This window comes from Vidua chalybeata, chromosome 3 (genome assembly GCF_026979565.1).
Source record: "Vidua chalybeata isolate OUT-0048 chromosome 3, bVidCha1 merged haplotype, whole genome shotgun sequence".
Classification (NCBI taxonomy): Eukaryota; Metazoa; Chordata; class Aves; order Passeriformes; family Viduidae; genus Vidua; species Vidua chalybeata.
Genome location: NC_071532.1, coordinates 111065690 through 111082192, shown reverse-complemented (window position 1 = coordinate 111082192; position 16503 = coordinate 111065690). Strand labels below are relative to the sequence as shown.

At 41.3% G+C, this 16503-nt stretch overlaps 1 protein-coding gene across 3 annotated transcripts in view; it reads left to right on the top strand.

Annotated features, from left to right (window-relative positions):
• The window catches only part of MSRA (methionine sulfoxide reductase A), a 227889-nt gene that overhangs the window by 29415 nt on the left and 181971 nt on the right, over positions 1–16503 (top strand). The window contains exon 1 of one of the 3 annotated variants that reach the window (XM_053937707.1): positions 1419–1450. The exons of the other annotated variants lie outside the window; for them this stretch is intronic. Within the exon in view, the coding sequence (XP_053793682.1) occupies positions 1435–1450 (16 nt within the window). The 5' untranslated portion in view covers positions 1419–1434. Of the gene's footprint in view, positions 1–1418; positions 1451–16503 lie in introns of those variants that run through there. 3 annotated transcript variants of the gene reach the window in all.

The window sequence follows — 16503 nt, the reverse complement described above, 5'->3', positions numbered from 1 at the left end:
ACACCTCAGTGATCCTTCCACACTGCATCCTTCAGTGACTGAAAGTAAGAGGTGCTGCCATGGGTCTCAGTGAATTTCTTCCATGTCAGACAGCTTTTCTGTGTTCCCACTGCTTGTGGGAGCCATCTTCTCATTCTCCTGCTTTAGAAGTTCATGAACTGTGCAGCCATGTGGAGAAACTTCTGGATAAGGTGGAGAATTAATCCTTGGGGTCTGGAAGTGTAGGACAAGCACAAGTGTTCTGCTCCCTTGGTTTTGGAGGCACCACCAGACGTTGGTGGAGTAGCTTTGTGGAGACAGCTGCTTTCAATCCACACATTACCAGTGAGGTGAGGACAGAGTGGGGAATATTTACAAACTTTTCAAATACTTGGCAGAAAGGAGCTCAGCCCATGCTTGGTTGACCCATCCCAGGATCACACCTGGAATAATACATTTCTGTCTGTGATAGGCTGTGTCGTCATAGTAAATGAGTTTTCTGGTTTTGAGTCGGTCTGACTGCTGTTAAACTCCTTCAGCTGACAGAGCACTACAGCAACACTCTAAACAGCTTTTGGGGAGGTTCCTGGTCCATACTGACGCTTTTTGAGTAGAAAAATACACAGTCAGTCTTCAGGACTCTTTTGGATCCCAGAGTCATGGAAGGGGCTGAGCTGGAAGAGATGTTAAAGATCAACTCCTTCCAAACCCCCTCCATGGGCAGGGACACCTTCCACTAGACCAGCTTGGATCTAATGTTTAAATTTCCTTAAATTAGAATTTTTTCTCCCTTTTTTTTCTTCCTCAGCATCATGATTTCTTGTTGGTGTGCCTCTGCCTCTGTTCCTGACAGCTCAGTGACCTCGCACACTGAGATCACTCTATTTTTTGACACTCCATATGCAAGAACCTCTTGTGCTTGACTAAATTATAAGGCGGTTATTAACTCCTGGTGGGGTCACTCCTCTTTCTCACCCAATAAGGCAGAGCACAGGTTTCACAGTGACATTCTGTGCCCTGCTTTTTGTGGTTTTTATAAATACAGGCAGTTACAAATGGGTGTTACAGACACATAAATGGGAGATTGCTTTGTCCTGCTATTGAATTTTGTTTGAGACCAGTCATTGATGATTCACCACCTGATGGTGACAGTGAATTTTGGGTGTCTGCTCCTCAGTGTTGTTTTTGAAGGAATTCACGATACCTCTAGACATTCTTGATGTTTGGATGCTTCACAGAGTCTGCCATTCTCTGTGTGAAATGGTAACAGGTGTGATCGCCCAAGAAATGAGAATTTTTTAGTTATTTGATTTAAGTGATTGGTGCTGATGACTCCTCACTTTTACAAAGGTCTTTTTGATTCTTGTATATTAGGACTCACAGAATGGTTCAGGTTGGAAAACACTTTTAAGATCATCACCTGTTAACTCAGCACTGCCAAGCCACCACTGAACCATGCTGAACCATAAAGGTAAATATTTCTCAGTTTACCCATGTAAATCAGTTTAACACTAACAATATCAAAAGGGTTTTTATGAACAGTGCATACTGATGAATGGTGGTGTATTATTTGCAATTATTTGCAGTTATTTCATAGTTTGTACTGTGCATTTTTGTTTTTACTGTGTCTAAATTTTGGGTAGAATGGATAAACATATTCAATTATCAAAGAGATTATTTACTGACAAGTAGAATTAGAAGGAATGCACATGTAGGAGGATGAGTTTTGAGAAGCAGCAGGAGAAGGTTACTGTGTACTTAAAGGGCTGAATTGCTGGTTTTGGTTGCAGAAAATCTCTGAAAAGGTTTCTAATGAAGAACCAATTTAAATTTAGAAAAGATGAATCCTCATGTGCCATCACCTGGTTTGAGACATGCAGGTTAATAAATATTTTCCCTTTATATATCCTCAAGAGAGGCATCCCTTAAAAATGAAATACATTCCTGCACCACCCCCCCCAATTTCTTATTGTTTTGTGAAAATGAAGTCAGAGCAGGAGGGGGTTTTAACTTCACTTAGAACAATAATTGGTAGGATATATGATGCAAATAAATTGGCTCAAATTTTCCCTTAATGTACCTCGGCTTCAATTCTCCTGCTGCCCTTCTGAACTGTGGTTATTGTGCTGGCACTGGAGGTACCTTTGAAGAGGCAGAGCTGCCTGTGGCAGTCGAAGCAAAATCAGAAGAAAATTTAAATGATTAATTAATGTAATCTAGTGTCTGTTTTACCAAAGGCTTTCGAGGACTTATTGAGCTCGATTAATGAGAGAAATTCCAGTGGCAGGTTTGGAGAATGGGTTTTTGAAGAGTGGAAATGACACAGCTGCTGCAGGGGAAGTGATCAGGCACCTCTTCATGTTAAACCACCTACTGAATTAGGACTGAGGAAAAATATTCTCTAAAAGCTTTTTTTTTTTTTTTTTTTTTTTTTTTTTAGTTAATTATTGTTTAGTGTTTGTAAAAAATCAACCTGGTACAGAATTGCTTTAAAGCTGTAAAGGACAACAGGACATAAATCTCATTTGTAGTTTGTGAGCTGTAAGTGTCCACATTCCTGAAAGGGACTGGGCAAAGTCATGGAAGAACCACTGGGGGATATGGAATAGAGGTGGAAAATATTCTAGGAAGTTGCTCTTCTCTTGGAGGGAGAGCCAGGTTCTGGACTGACTTCTAGTTCAACTTCGTCTATTGTGTGTTTTAGGGTTCAGAAATACCTGCAATCAAATGAGGAAGGTAAAAGAAGTAAGAATGTTGATACATTTAAAATCTAGAAATATTTTTGTCCATTTAAAATTGTTGTTATCCTGCTTAAGACAGACAATGATGAACTAAAATATCATTTTATACGGTTACAGACAAGTTAGGGATTCTGGAAGTTTTTATACTTCAGTTCCTTGCTCTGAGCAAGGCAGCCTTCAAAGTTGGGGCCTTGCTCATTGACTTCTGAAAATCTCCAAGCTTTTAATCCCATTTTTAGGCACCTTGTTCTTGTGCTTAACTACTTTCATTGTGAAGAATATTTTCCTTTTGTGGAGTTTTTCTTGCTGTGGATATTTTTGTTTCAAAAACATGCAACTAATACTTGAGAAGCATTTGCAGGGGTTATTTTTCATTGTGCTTTTCTTTTGTTTGTTTGGTGGTTTTTTTTTTTTTTTTTTTTTTTTTTTTTTTTTTTTTTTTGTTTTTTGTTTTTTGGTAATTATTTAAAATGAAAACTAAAAAGTGAAGGTTTGCACTGTATTGGGTCATAGTAGGGTAGTGTAGATTGGAAGAGTCGTCTGGAGGTCTGTGGAGGTGAAGTTGCCCATCCATCTAAATATAGATAGCTCTCTATCAAAAATGTTTTATTTGTGGAAAGTAAAAGTAGATTTTTTTTCTGAGCTGTTTCTATTAAGAGAGTTTTTAGTGGCCAGAATGTCAATGACAAAATGAAAAAACTATGAAAAAATATTTTGTAGGTAAAAATGGGTCTGTTTTAAGCTGGCTCTATGGTCTAAGGGTAAGAATGTTAATTTAAAAGGTGTGCTAATTATTATTTCTCTTACAAGAATAGAATAACAACATTACCAAAGCTCTGGCTGACACGCAGGAGGCCAATTTGACAGTGACAGAATAAAGAACTGGAGGCAGAATGATAGAATCAGGATCATTCAGGTTGGAAAAGAGCTCAAAGACCACCGAGTCCAACCTGTGACCCGATCCCCACCTTGTCACTGAGTGCCACATCCAGTCATTCCTGGGACACCTCCAGGGATGGGGACTCCAAACCTCCCTGGGCAGCCCCTCCCAATGTCCTGAGATAAAGAGATAAAGGAGTAAGAATGCTGGAAAAGGGGCTAAGAATGAAACCCTGGGCAATCTGAATGGAGGAGTGGGAGAAGGGAAGGAAGGAAGGAGGATAACTTGGAGAACTCAGGTGAGCAGTAAGATCCTGGGGCTTTCAGGGGAGCTGTGACACGACTGGGAAAAGCAGGATGGAGACGTGGAATTCTAAAGGGACATGTTTTAAGGTCGTGAGGCACGGAGGAAAGCCACCAAAAGAAGCTGAAATGTCCCCTCCTCATCACTGACCACACCATGAGCAGGCAGCTCCCCTTGCCGGGGTTCCCAGTAACCCCAGTGTCCCCAGCAGGACACTCAGATTCCTCCTGTGCTGGAAACAGATCCCCCAACAATCTGTGTACCCATAAGCAGTAAGGTTTTAATTTATCTCTTTCATAAGTACTGTCCCCAAATTAGGGCATGTGACGTGCCCACATTTTAATATCAAGAGGTTTCACTAAATGTGAAAAGTATCTTTTTTAAAGCTTGCATAAAATCCTGCATTTGAATACAAAGCAGTTCCTTCCAGGAACCATAAACCAGCCCCAAAGCACCAAGGAGGCTCATTATTCAGCCCAGGAACATTCATGCTCCTCATGCTTACAAATTCAAGCACAAATGGCCTCCCTCTGGCTTTTGGTTTAGTGAAGGCTCTGCTAACCACAGATCTATTTCTTCATTGACTCCATAAACAGCTGGATTTATCCTGGTTGCCAAGCCAGCCCACCTTGTTCCTTGCATTGTAAATGCACACAAAACCTCGATTTTTATTAAGATTATGATCAGAAGTGACAAGTTAAAACGTCTTTAAGTGACTTCACCTTATCCACAAGTACCAAAAAGTTCTTTCATCCCTTTTCTGTAGTTTCTGTTTAAAATGACCTTTGGTCTGTGTCGAGGGGTACCTGCCAGGGCAGCAAAGGATGAGCTGTGCTCCCTAAAAATTGTCTCTGTTTTATGTCTGTCAGTGATAATTCTGTAATTGCAGCCTGCAAGAAAGATGGAGAGACTTTGGACAAAGTCCTGGAGTGACAGAACAAGGGGTGATGGCTTCAGATTGACAGAGAAATGGGATATTGGGAAGGAATTCGTGGCTGTGAGGGTGGGGAGGCCCTGGCACAGGGTGCCCAGAGAAGCTGTGGCTGTCCCTGGATCCCTGGAAGTGTCCAAGGCCAGGCTGGACAGGGCTTGGAGCACCCTGGGATGGTGGAAGATATCCCTGCCCATGGCAGGGGGTGGAACTGGTTGAGCTCTGAGGTCCCTTCCACCCAAACCATTCTGTGATTGTGCATCACACATTCTTTAGTAGTTACCAAGCCTTTAAGACATCAAGTTACTGTGTTAGAATTTTTTTGAGTTAAAAGATATTTATTTCGCATAATTTTAAAGTTACAGGTTGTATTGATCATTCTTTAATAAAGATAAATTTAATATAATGTCCATAATTATTGATGATTTGGAATTGTAGTGTCCTAGCAGCTGAAATAAATTAAAAAAAAAAAGGTTGTGTATGGAGAAATTACTTTTCCCTACATGAATTCATTTCATGCTCTTGGGATTGCAGCCATATTTTTTTTTAAAAAAGGTCTTCACTCCTCTTTATTTGCTCAGTACTTTTCAGTATTTTAATACTTTTTAATTGGGATTGTTGGGTTGTCCTGTGCAAGGCCAGGGGTTGGACTTGATGATCCTGGTGGGTCTCTTCCTGCTCAGGGGATTCTGGGATTCTGTGATTCACTTTGTACCAGATTAAAAGCTTCTAAATGTCCTTTTATACCAATGATTATAAAGTCCCTGAATTCCTGATTTCTGCTCACTGCCCAGATGAGTCTTGAGATTAATTTGATTAATTTCATGGCTTTATTAGGATTTTAAGTTTGGCTTATTCTACTTCATGTTTTCACTCTGTCTTATAGCACAATCCCTGCATAATGAATGCTTGTGAGCATTAATATTAAATATTATCTAAACCTGCATTTAAAAGCAAACTGTATTTTAAACACAGTAGAAGCAGCACATATGAAGACATAAACTTTGCATTTGATACCTGTAGTAACTGCAAGCTTTTGGGGATGTTAAAAAGTTATTGTTGATAAACTTGAATGCTGGAAAAATCTTGATCTCTCAGCTTGGTACAATTTCATGCCATGCTTGGCTCAAGGGACTTTTTTCCCCCCATTTTGCATATTTTTTAAAAAACAAAGTCTCATAAATCTATTCATCGATCCAGAGGAGAATTTTTTTAATTTGTAGAAAGCATTTTGTACTTATTTACATTTTACACACTGATTTTCTCTGCCCCAGTAAAAATGCCAGTTTCTAATCATGGTTTAGATGAGGGGACCAAGAGCACTGTCAGAATGGGGATGAGCTCTCCCAGAATCTGTCCCTGCTGCAGATCTGGGGAGTTCAGAAATCGTTCTGCACTTTCCAAGACGCTGTCTTGAACCACGAGAGACGTTTCAAAGAACTCTTCCCTTCTCACAGGGGTATTTGCTTAATCATCTTTGCTGGAACAACTTCCTTTGGAATGCTAATGAATCCTCAGCTCCGGGAGGTTCTTTGTACAAAGTTGCTCTACATGAGATTTAACGCTGTGAAAAGCACACACAAGGAAATTTAACCCCCAAAACAGGGGTGAGCCCCGTTCTTGCTGCTCCCTGACACGCAGGACACGAAGAGGTGATTGACTGAAATAAATGTTGTGGGGTTGAGGAGGGACAGGCTCAGTTGTAACCTTGCTATGCTGGGTGTAGGCAAAGCCCTGGGATGATGCCCTTGTAGGTCCACATTAATTACTCAGTAATTATGCAAGGATAGGGGTAAATAATTTCTTGAGAGAAGATATTAGAAGGGATGTTGTGTAGCTGCACTTTCCATTGAAAAAAAATAGGCTTTCCTGTAAGCTCTCCTCTTTTGCCAACTTTCATGACTTTTAGGAATTCTCCTTTTTAATGCATCAGCTTGGGGCGTCAGAGAATCGTGGAATGGTTTGGGTTGGATGGGACCTAAAACCTCATCCAGTTCCACCCCTGCCATGGGCAGGAACACCTTCCACCATCCCAGGTAACTCCAAGCCCTGGCCAGCCTGGCCTTGCACACTTCCAAGGATCCAGGGGCAGCCACAGCTTCTCTGGGGAAGCTGTGCCAGGGCCTCCCCACCCTCACAGGAGGAATTTCCTCCTCACACCTCATTTCAATCTCTCCTCCTTCAGTTTATAGCAGTAAATAAATACTGGCCAACAATAAGATTACCTGCAAATTCAAAGAAGATTTCCAAAAATTGCAAGCATCAAGTTCTGGACTGGCTTTCCAAAGGCAGTAATGAGGCAAAAAATGTAAATGCTGTATAAATTAAAGGAGTAGGGCTATTACTGGGAGCATGGGATTGACTCAGTGACCTAGATGGTCCCTTCCTAATAGAATAACAATTAAACTGAGTAACTGAGAATATAAAATAATTTCCAATGTGAGTTGTGTTTATCAGAATATCTGACTTTTTTTAAAAAAATGATTTGACTCTTCAGCCTTTATGAATTGTACAACTAGGGGCTGAAGATAAAATTTTAACTAATTGAGGAAAATACGCTGCCATTCTTTGGGAGTCTTGAGATGTGCTATTGCTCCATTTGATAGTTGCAGAAAAATACCTCGGTGAATAAAAGTATTTTTATTAAATTCCTGCTATCATATCTCCCTTTTTACATTTGGCAAGGATTAATATTATTCCATCGTTTAGTCATAAAGGAACAGGTCCTTGTAATGAACTGTGGCAGGGGAGAGGTGAAGGAGAGCTTTGATAGACAGATCTGATATAATGACACAGAAGATAACACACAATCCATGGTCCTCATATCTTGATCTTTTATATATGTTCAGCTGCAGGAAAAATTGAGGGAAAAAAGCTTTTCATTAAAAGAAAAAAGCAGTAAGACAGTTTGATTGCAGAAAACTGGCTTGAATTACTGCTGTGGAGGAGGAGAGAATGTGGGCGACCACCTGACCCCCTTTTCCTCTTCGTGGGGGAATGGGAGCCTTCTCTCACTGGCCACTGGAGCCTAATGGAGGAATCATTTTGCTGAGATGTCTTCAAGACTGTTCATTTATCCTGCTGAAAACTGGGAAGACTTTGGAGAAGCCAAAGGAGAGAAGATTTCTCCTTGGAAGTGTCCAAGGCCATCTTGGGATGTTGGGCTTGGGGTAACCTGGTTTATGGGAGGTCTCCCTGCCCATGGCAAGGATTGGTACTGGATGATCTTTAAGGTCCCTCCCAACCCAGACTATTCCATGATTCTCTGACATTCAATATTTGGGCCATTTTGGTCATATTTCTTATTTCTTCCTCATCTCCTTCTGCCTAAGGCATAAAAAAAAAAAAAAATACTTCCAGCTTGTAGCTCTGTGTTAGAACCACACGAAGTTATCTGTGGTTGTTCCACATGTCTGTCCCTGTTGTTCCCAGGAACTTGTGATCCAGCTGAGCAGCCTCAGGGAGATCTGAGGGAAGGATGGCATGAACTGAGGGAAACAGAGCAGAGAGGGCTTACACTGGTGGAGGGGCAGGAAAGTTCAGTTCCTCTGCTCCAGGGGCTCTTGTCACGTGGATCATGGTGTCCTGGTGTCTAAGTTCAGTCTCAAACTTCTTTTGTTTCTCCGGCAGCAAAAAAAGTGTCAAATGACATTTGGAGAGGAGCTCAGTGATCAGTGAGAAAGTAGAGGGAACAAAAGTTTGCAAATAAATAGAAAACCCATCCCTGGAAATGTTCCAGGCCAGGTTGGACAGGGTTTGGAGCAACCTGGGATAGTGGAAGGTGTCCCTGCCCATGGCAGGGGGTGGAACAAGGTGATCTTTAAGATCCCTTGTAATCCAAACCATTCTGGAATTCTGTGACTCTCTAAGGTGTGAGGCCAAGCCAGGCTTTCCATGTAAATGTTTTCCTACACAGAGCAGTGACAATGAACTCATTCAGGGCATTGTCCTTTCTTTGCCCCCTCCTTCAGCATGAGTCTCCAAAATTCACATTTTTACCCTCATTCTCGCTGTAAAAAAATTGTCAAAAATCTGAAGGTGGAAGTTCAAATCCTCTCCACCTGCCCAATCCAATATAGTACTTCCAAGGAAATATTTTCTGCTCAAATACTGTCTCCTAGCTCAGCTTTTACATTTTAATTTGAAGTGTCACCCTGGAGCCAAAGAACTGCCTGGTTTTGAAGAGAGCTAGTTTCTATTTGCTTTTGACTTTAATCTCCATAAAACTACCAAAAGAATGATTTTAACTCAGTACCCTTTGTTTCTTTTGTTTAAAGATGTGTTTAATTCTTCTTCAAAAACTTTTTTTTCAATGAGATATTATCATTAAAATAACTGTATTAAACTCAGCATCATGAATAATTCATAATGCAATTTTGAAAAAATGCCCATGCAAAACTCCAATAATTAGTTTTATGTGATAGAAAAAGCATTATTTTCATATTTAGACAGGAAGTGAATGTTTATTTAGATACAACATTCCTGGTCTACTAAATTATGGCAGAAACTACTCTTTGTAATTTAAAAAAATGACAAGTTAATTTGAAAGCCAGGACTAAGATGCAGACTCATAGCTTGCAAGCTACCTGATAAAAATGATTACTTTGTGTATTTATGCATTTGCTGTTAAATGGGTGGTTTTCAAATGTGATCGCGCACTGAAAATGAGACTCGAGCCCATGATGGTGCCTTTTATGATTTTTTTTGGCATTTATTTGTGAGATTTGCAGTAGTAATGTCTGTAATTTTCTGAGGGCACAATGACAATTGTCATTAATTCCCTCCAGCCTTGTAGACAGCATTAAGGAAGTTGTGGGATGGTTGGCAGGAGTCATGGCACACCTCTCAATAGATGAATTTTCTGGATCTGGGATTGGGAGCTGCCTAGTTCCTGTTGCTCAGTACTGTCCTAGGTCTTCCCTAAGGAGTCTGTCTGGCAGTTTTGAGTCCAAATCTCTTTTTTTTTTTCCTCTACTTAACATTTAAAAAACTCTCCTTTTCTTAGAGTAAGTCTCTGTGTGCTGAGTGCCCTGAACCCCACATTTCACAGAATCTTGAAATTTTGTCAAATTGAGTGGCATTTTTTTTTTCAATGTAATTGATCACCACATACAAAGCAAATAAGAAATGACCAGTTTGATTTCATGAAGTTGTAACTGGCAAGGCTTTCAGGCTTGTGCAGGAAGAAGGGCATGGATATTTTCCCTGTTGTCCTCAGTCCTTGTGCTGCTGGGTGTTCTTCCAGGTCCTGGTAAGATAAGAAGTGATAATCACTTGAATTTCAGCTTCTGTGCATTTTCCACATGATCCAATTAAATTGTGGAGCCCATCTTTGCATCCTGTGCTCTGAAAAGCTTTGGCAACTTCCTTTGATCTTGGCAGTCCGTGGGAACATGTTCATAAAACAGCTTGAATAATAAATAGAATACAGTTATTTATTGATTTATCACAAATACAGAGGTTTTAATGAAGCAGCTGGAATAACTTTCTGCTTTTGTACATTAAATTTTGCAAGTTCAATTGTGCTGCATGGATAAAGGTGGCTCTTGTGAGCTGTAAAACCTGGAGGGTTGGGAGGTGGACTGGGACCTGCAGCATTGGCTGAGCAATTCCATGGCTGCCATCAGTTGTAGCTGCAAAGAGTTTGCACGGACTATGAGATACAGGCAGGTGCTGGGTGAAAATGAAGCACAGAATAAGTTCTTGGTCACAAAACAGGGCTGAGATCCTGCCAGAAAATTGGGATGACAATTGAGTCACTATCAGGATGGGGACACCCAGCAGGATTGCTGGGATGGATGTGGACAGGAATAATTCTGGTGTTTCCAAACTTCTGAGAACCTGATTTTGGGATTTTAACGTGGCTTGAATGAAATATTTGAATAGAGCAATGCTGTGCCAAAGAGCTTCTTGACGTGCTGCTGGTGACCCAGAGCAGCCAACAGAATTTTTATTCACACCAGAAAACCATGGAATCATTTAGTTTGGAAAAGCCCTTTCAGACCATTGAGTCCAAGTGTTCCCCCAGCACTGCCAAGGCCACCCATGTCCCCAGGTGCCACATCCTCAGGGCTTTTAAATCCCTCCTGGGATGGGGGCTCCAGCACTGCCCTGGGCTGCTGTGCCAGGGCTGGACAGACCTTTGTGTATTCTGACTTCTGCTCTGGGAGAGCTGGGGATGTTCCTCTGGAGAAGAGAAGGCTCCAGGGAGAGCTCAGAGCCTCAAGGGGCTCCAGGAGAGCTGGAGAGGGACTTGGGACAAGGGATGAAGGGACAGGGCACAGGGAATGGCTTCCCAATGCCAGAGGGCAGGGATAGATGGGACATTGGGAAGGAATTCTTGGCTGTGAGGGTGGTGAGACCTTGGTACAGGTTTCCCAGAGAAGCTGTGGCTGCCCCTGGATCCCTGGAAGTGTCCAAGGCCAGGCTGGATGTGGCATGGAGCAGCCTGGGATGGTGGAAGTTGTCCCTGCCCATGGCAGGGGGGAGTGGGATGAGATTTATCTCATCATATTTAATCATTCCATGATTTGAATAATTTGAGTATCAGGCACGTCTGACTCTTAGAGCACGTGGTGAACGTTGCACTCAATGTTTTTAATATGAGCAGTACTGAGACCTTAGTTCTTGTGCTTCTGTATTAAAATACAACTGCGTGGCTCTAATTTACCTCAAAACTTTTTAGAGCCTTTCAATTAAGTGACAAATTCAGCACAGCTCTGCACCCTTAGAATTCTTTCCCTGAATTTAAGATCCTTTTCTACTGGAAGTGCTTGTAATGATGTAGCTGTGTCTTAATTACTCTGTTACTATCTTGGGCTCTACCTGGCTGTTTGGCTTGGGAAATAAGGCAGAGGTGTTGTAGATTATTGCTGTGGGAGATCTCAGTCATCCCTTAGTATTTTTGTTTGCTTTTTTTATTTCCATGATGAATTTAGGACCATTTATTGGTGACTGTTACCTGCCTTAAACACCTGGAAGTATTTTGTTCTGTCACCTAGGAAGACCTACTCTCGTTCTTTGTACTGTGGCATTTCCTCCACCACGAGGAGGCTATAAAATGTTAGCAAATAATTTTTTTTTCTCAGTTCTGTGAAAGGCACCATCAGAAGAGTCTGCACAGCAGGTTTGACACCCTTTGTAACTCCATCTCCTGCTCAGAGCAGGGCCTGCTCACTTCATCAAAGCTGCTCTATGCAAACTTTTGTTGTGCTAATGCAAACTCCCTCAGGCACCAGCACTAATTTTAACATTTTGGCTTCTGCGCTGCTGGATTTTGTGTATGTCACCTAAAAAGCAGTGAGGATTTTGTTTCTTTTTTTCTTTTTTTTTTTTTTTTTAATCATAATTGCTGGTTTTTTATTCCTTCAAAGGCTTTTCAAGGCATTTTCCTCTATTTTTGTGGAGGCGTTGATTTCTTTCCGGGATTTAAAGTCAGGAGAAGATTTTCTCTGTTACTTTTTGAACCGACAGGTTCTGTCTGAGCTTTCAAAGGCACTGCAAGATCCAGGGCTGTGTTGTTATCAACACTGTCAGATTCTTTCTGCAATAACAAAAGAGCCATCCAAAGATCCTCTATAACAAGATGAGAATTTATTCTGGATAAGCAGAAGCCCTGCCTGAGGTTTCTTCTCTCAGCTCCTGGAGTCTCAGGTCTCATCACCATCATATCATTGTTATAAACAGAATATAAAAGCCATGTTGTCTGTGCAGAGCATACTGCTGTGTCCTGGTGTGGCTGTGCTGGCCCAGGGAATGACAGAGTGGTGGAAAAATATTTTTTTATTTTTTGTTGGTAAGACTTCTGCCACATGGTGGGAGAGTTTTGATCAGGTGTCCCCTTGTGTGATATTGGGACACGGACAGTGTGTTCCCTAAAGCTGAAGGCATGTGGCAGTAAAGGATGATTTAGGGTAGGATCACAGGATATTTTAGGTTGGAATGGACCTCTAAGATCATCAAATCCAACTGTTAATCCACCACTGCCCCATGTCCCCATATACAACATCCACCTATCTTTTAAATCCTTCCAGGGATGGGGACTCCGGCACTGCCCTGGCCAGTGCCTGACCACATTTTCAATGAAGAAATAGTTCCTAATATCCAACCTAAACCTCCCTTGGGATCATTTCCTCTTGTCCTGTCATTTGTCCTGTCAGGGAGTTGTGGAGAGTGAAAAAGTCTCCCCTGAGCCTCCTTTTCACCAGGCTGAGCCCCTTTCCCAGCTCCCTCAGCTGTTCCTGGTGCTCCAGCCCCTTCCCCAGCTCCGTTCCCTTCCCTGGACATGCTCCAGCCCCTCAGTGTCCCTCCTGTCAGAAGGGGTTCCTTTGTGGTTGGAATTCCTACAGGAGGGAGAAAGGAAGCATTGGATCAGTAAGGAGTTAATATCAAAAACAGAAAAGGAACAAAGGGTTTGCAACACAGTTAAAAAGAATCAATAAAAATGAAATCTTTCCCCCCTAATTAGAGGGGAAATGGGAAAGGCCACAATATTTTGAAATAACAAAGTACTCATTTTTTTCCTGTAATAAAAACTGTAAATGTGCCCCATCAGGAGTGACATTGAGATACTGAGGGGTGAAACATCTGAACTTCAGTAACTGCTGCCATAAAAAGTGAATTTCCAGATAATGAGAATGTTTAGAAGGTGGCAAGCCCAGCGTGACATCAAATAATGTGGCTTTAGCTCATGGAAAGGTCTGTGTCTCTTTGACATGACATCATAAATAATCCTGTCTTCAAGTTATGACTTACAAAGAAGTTCCGAGTGTAAATGCCAGGACCAAGGATCTGATTTGACTCTTGGTTTTATCAGTTGTGGATTTCTGGCAGCCTCAATGCTGAAGTTAAATGTCCCAGCAAGATGCTGTCTCAGATTCCAAGAGTTAAGAGAATGAAGATTAACTTCTGCTAAAAAAACCCCTGATGTTTGCAGTTCAGCTTCTTAAAAATACATATTTCTATGGAGGAAGCTTTTATGGTAAACCTCTGGGTTTTTGAGCACATCAGCCTCTAAATTTGAGCCAGTGGAGAAATGGTGTATTTCATGTGAAATATGATGTATATTAATTTTCTGTTTCACTGGCGTATTCTGTTTACTTTGCTTAAGTAACTACTGAGAGCAAAATGATTACATTTTAAACATGTGAAAAACCTTGTTGTTTCATATGGGTGGTAAATATTCACTCTGCTCCACTTACGAGATTATTTTTATGTTATTTATGTAAAACTTCTGGAAAAAGGGGTTGTCTCCTTTCATAGTATTTGAAGTTTTTTTTCCAAAGTGCTGTGTTGTGCATATAAATGTTTATTTTTCTGGAAAATGTTTTAACATTGAATCTGATTTCAACAAAGTAATTCCACAAATTTCATCTTAAGTCTAATTAGAATTGGACCAGTATATCTTTAGAGACCTTTCAATATGGTGATTGACATTTTAAACCAGTTGGGGGCTTAAAAATATACAATTTTGAGGACTGAAATTGAGTTAATTGCAATAGGTAAGTAGCTGAATGCATGATTTATTAATTTTATTAATTTTACACAACGAGCACCTGTAAAGTCATGCTGAGGGGGTCTTTCAGCAAACAGACTTGAAGTTCTCTCCCAGGCAGGAAGAGCAGATGGAAATGTGCTGATGTTATTCTTGCAAGACTGAATCAACAACTCGGAAATAGATTCAAGGAGGAATAGATGATGGAGGAATTATTTTGGCCACTTCCATGCTCATATTTATCTGAATTAGTTCCCAAGTTCATGCTGCTCACTCCAGTTATGGCGCTGGGAGGAATGAATAAAAGATATTTTGCTGCTGCATTCAGTCTATATAAACTCTGTTGGTCAAATTCTTGGTAAAATATTCTACTTTAAATAACCCCACTGAATAAAGTGACCTGATTGTGTACATATATATATATCTACTACTTTTTTTTTTTTGGTTCTGTATGAATAGTTCTCCTGCCCAGAGACATAAAGAGCATTTCCAGCTCAGTTCATGATGCTGCTTTTTAGAGCACGATACAACAAACATTTCCTTCCCAAGCTTTTGTCTTTCTTTTCTTCATACCTATTCAGCTCTAATAATAGCTGGACAAAGTAAATTTTGAAGACTTAAGAAGTGGAAAATTGTTTGATTGCCATTCAGGCTTATTTATTTGCTGCCAGCTCATCGTTAAAGCTCTTTAAAACTGCTATTTTTGCTCCTTGCTGGCATTCTTTCCTGCTGAATTCTTTGATTCTTGTCATACCTGCATGGTTCTGCGTGAGATCCTTTTATAGGTCTTAAGGCTTCTTGGATTCTCAGCATTCAGGGTATGTGGGAAGTTGATAATAAACTGATTTTCTACTTCCATTCTGCCTCCAAGTAGCTGCTGCTTTGAAGGGAGAAATGCAGGGTTATACAGGGTTGGGTAACTTCAGAACTACAACTTTATCACCTGTATTTTTAATTAGTTTGTAAATGTTAAAACATTACATTTTAGTGTGTTATAGAAAAAAACTTTCTGTTTTCCCTCCTAATTTTCAGGGAAATAATTTGCATCACGTGCTCCTGTCCGTGGCAGGGGGATTGGAACTAGACAGCCTTTAAGGTCCTTTCCAGCCCAAATATTTGGTGATTCTGTGATTTAAATTAAAGCAGGAATCCCTTCTGGAGGGCACTGCCCAGTATGGGGGAGCAGCTCTGTTCTTCACCTCCCCCTTGGAAGTGCTGAGACCTGGTGATTTCAGTCTTCTGTTATTTGAATTCTCTCGTGCAAACTCTCCACCATGGAGAGCTCCTGTCAGGCCGGGACTGGAGGGTGGTGCTGCAGGAACTTGGGATGGATTGAGGGGACAGAAAGTGTTTGTATGGCTTGAAAGGTACCGAAATCCAAATGGAAGCAGGGATTTCTGGCAACCCTTTCATGTCACTGCGGGCAGGTGAGGTGTCCAGGGCTCTCCTCCTAGAAATCAGGAATAAAAGGATTTTATAAGCCACTGGTAAAAGGACATTTAGAAGCTTCCTTTTGAACAAGTACAAAGTGAATCATGGAATATCCTGGGCTGGAAAGGACCCACCAGGATAATTCAGTCCAACTCCTGAACCTGCATGGACATCCCAACAATCCCACCCTGTGCATCCCTGAGAGAGTTGTCCAAATGCTCCTGGAGCTCTGGCAGCCTTGAGGCTGTGCCCATTCCCTGGGAGCTGTTCCAGTGCCTGACACCCTCTGGGGGAAAGAACCTTTCCCTGATGTCCAACCTAAACCTCCCTGGCACAGCCCAGTTCCCTGGGTCCCATCTCTGGTCATGAGAGTAAAGCAGCTCTTGGCTTGGTGGTTTGGTGTTTTGGTTTCTGGCTGTGTGAAGCTCACGAGGCTTCCTGGTGTTTTATGGGATGACTCATTTCTCCAGCTCCTTTCAAAGAATTACTGTGTTGGAGTGAGGAATCGCTAAAATTTGAATGCTGTTTCTGGCCCAGGGGAAACAGGACCACATTGGATGGAAGGGATTTCTGATCACTCACTGTTAGAGAACCAGGGGGGTCTCTGTCTTTCCAAACCTTTCCTTGACCAGGTTTGTGGTAAATTTATTATTCCTTCTTGTTCTCAGTTGGAGTCTCCACTGTTTCAGCTTCTCTTTGTTGCCTCTTGTCTATTTAATTTACACCTGCAAGAAGAGTTTGGTTT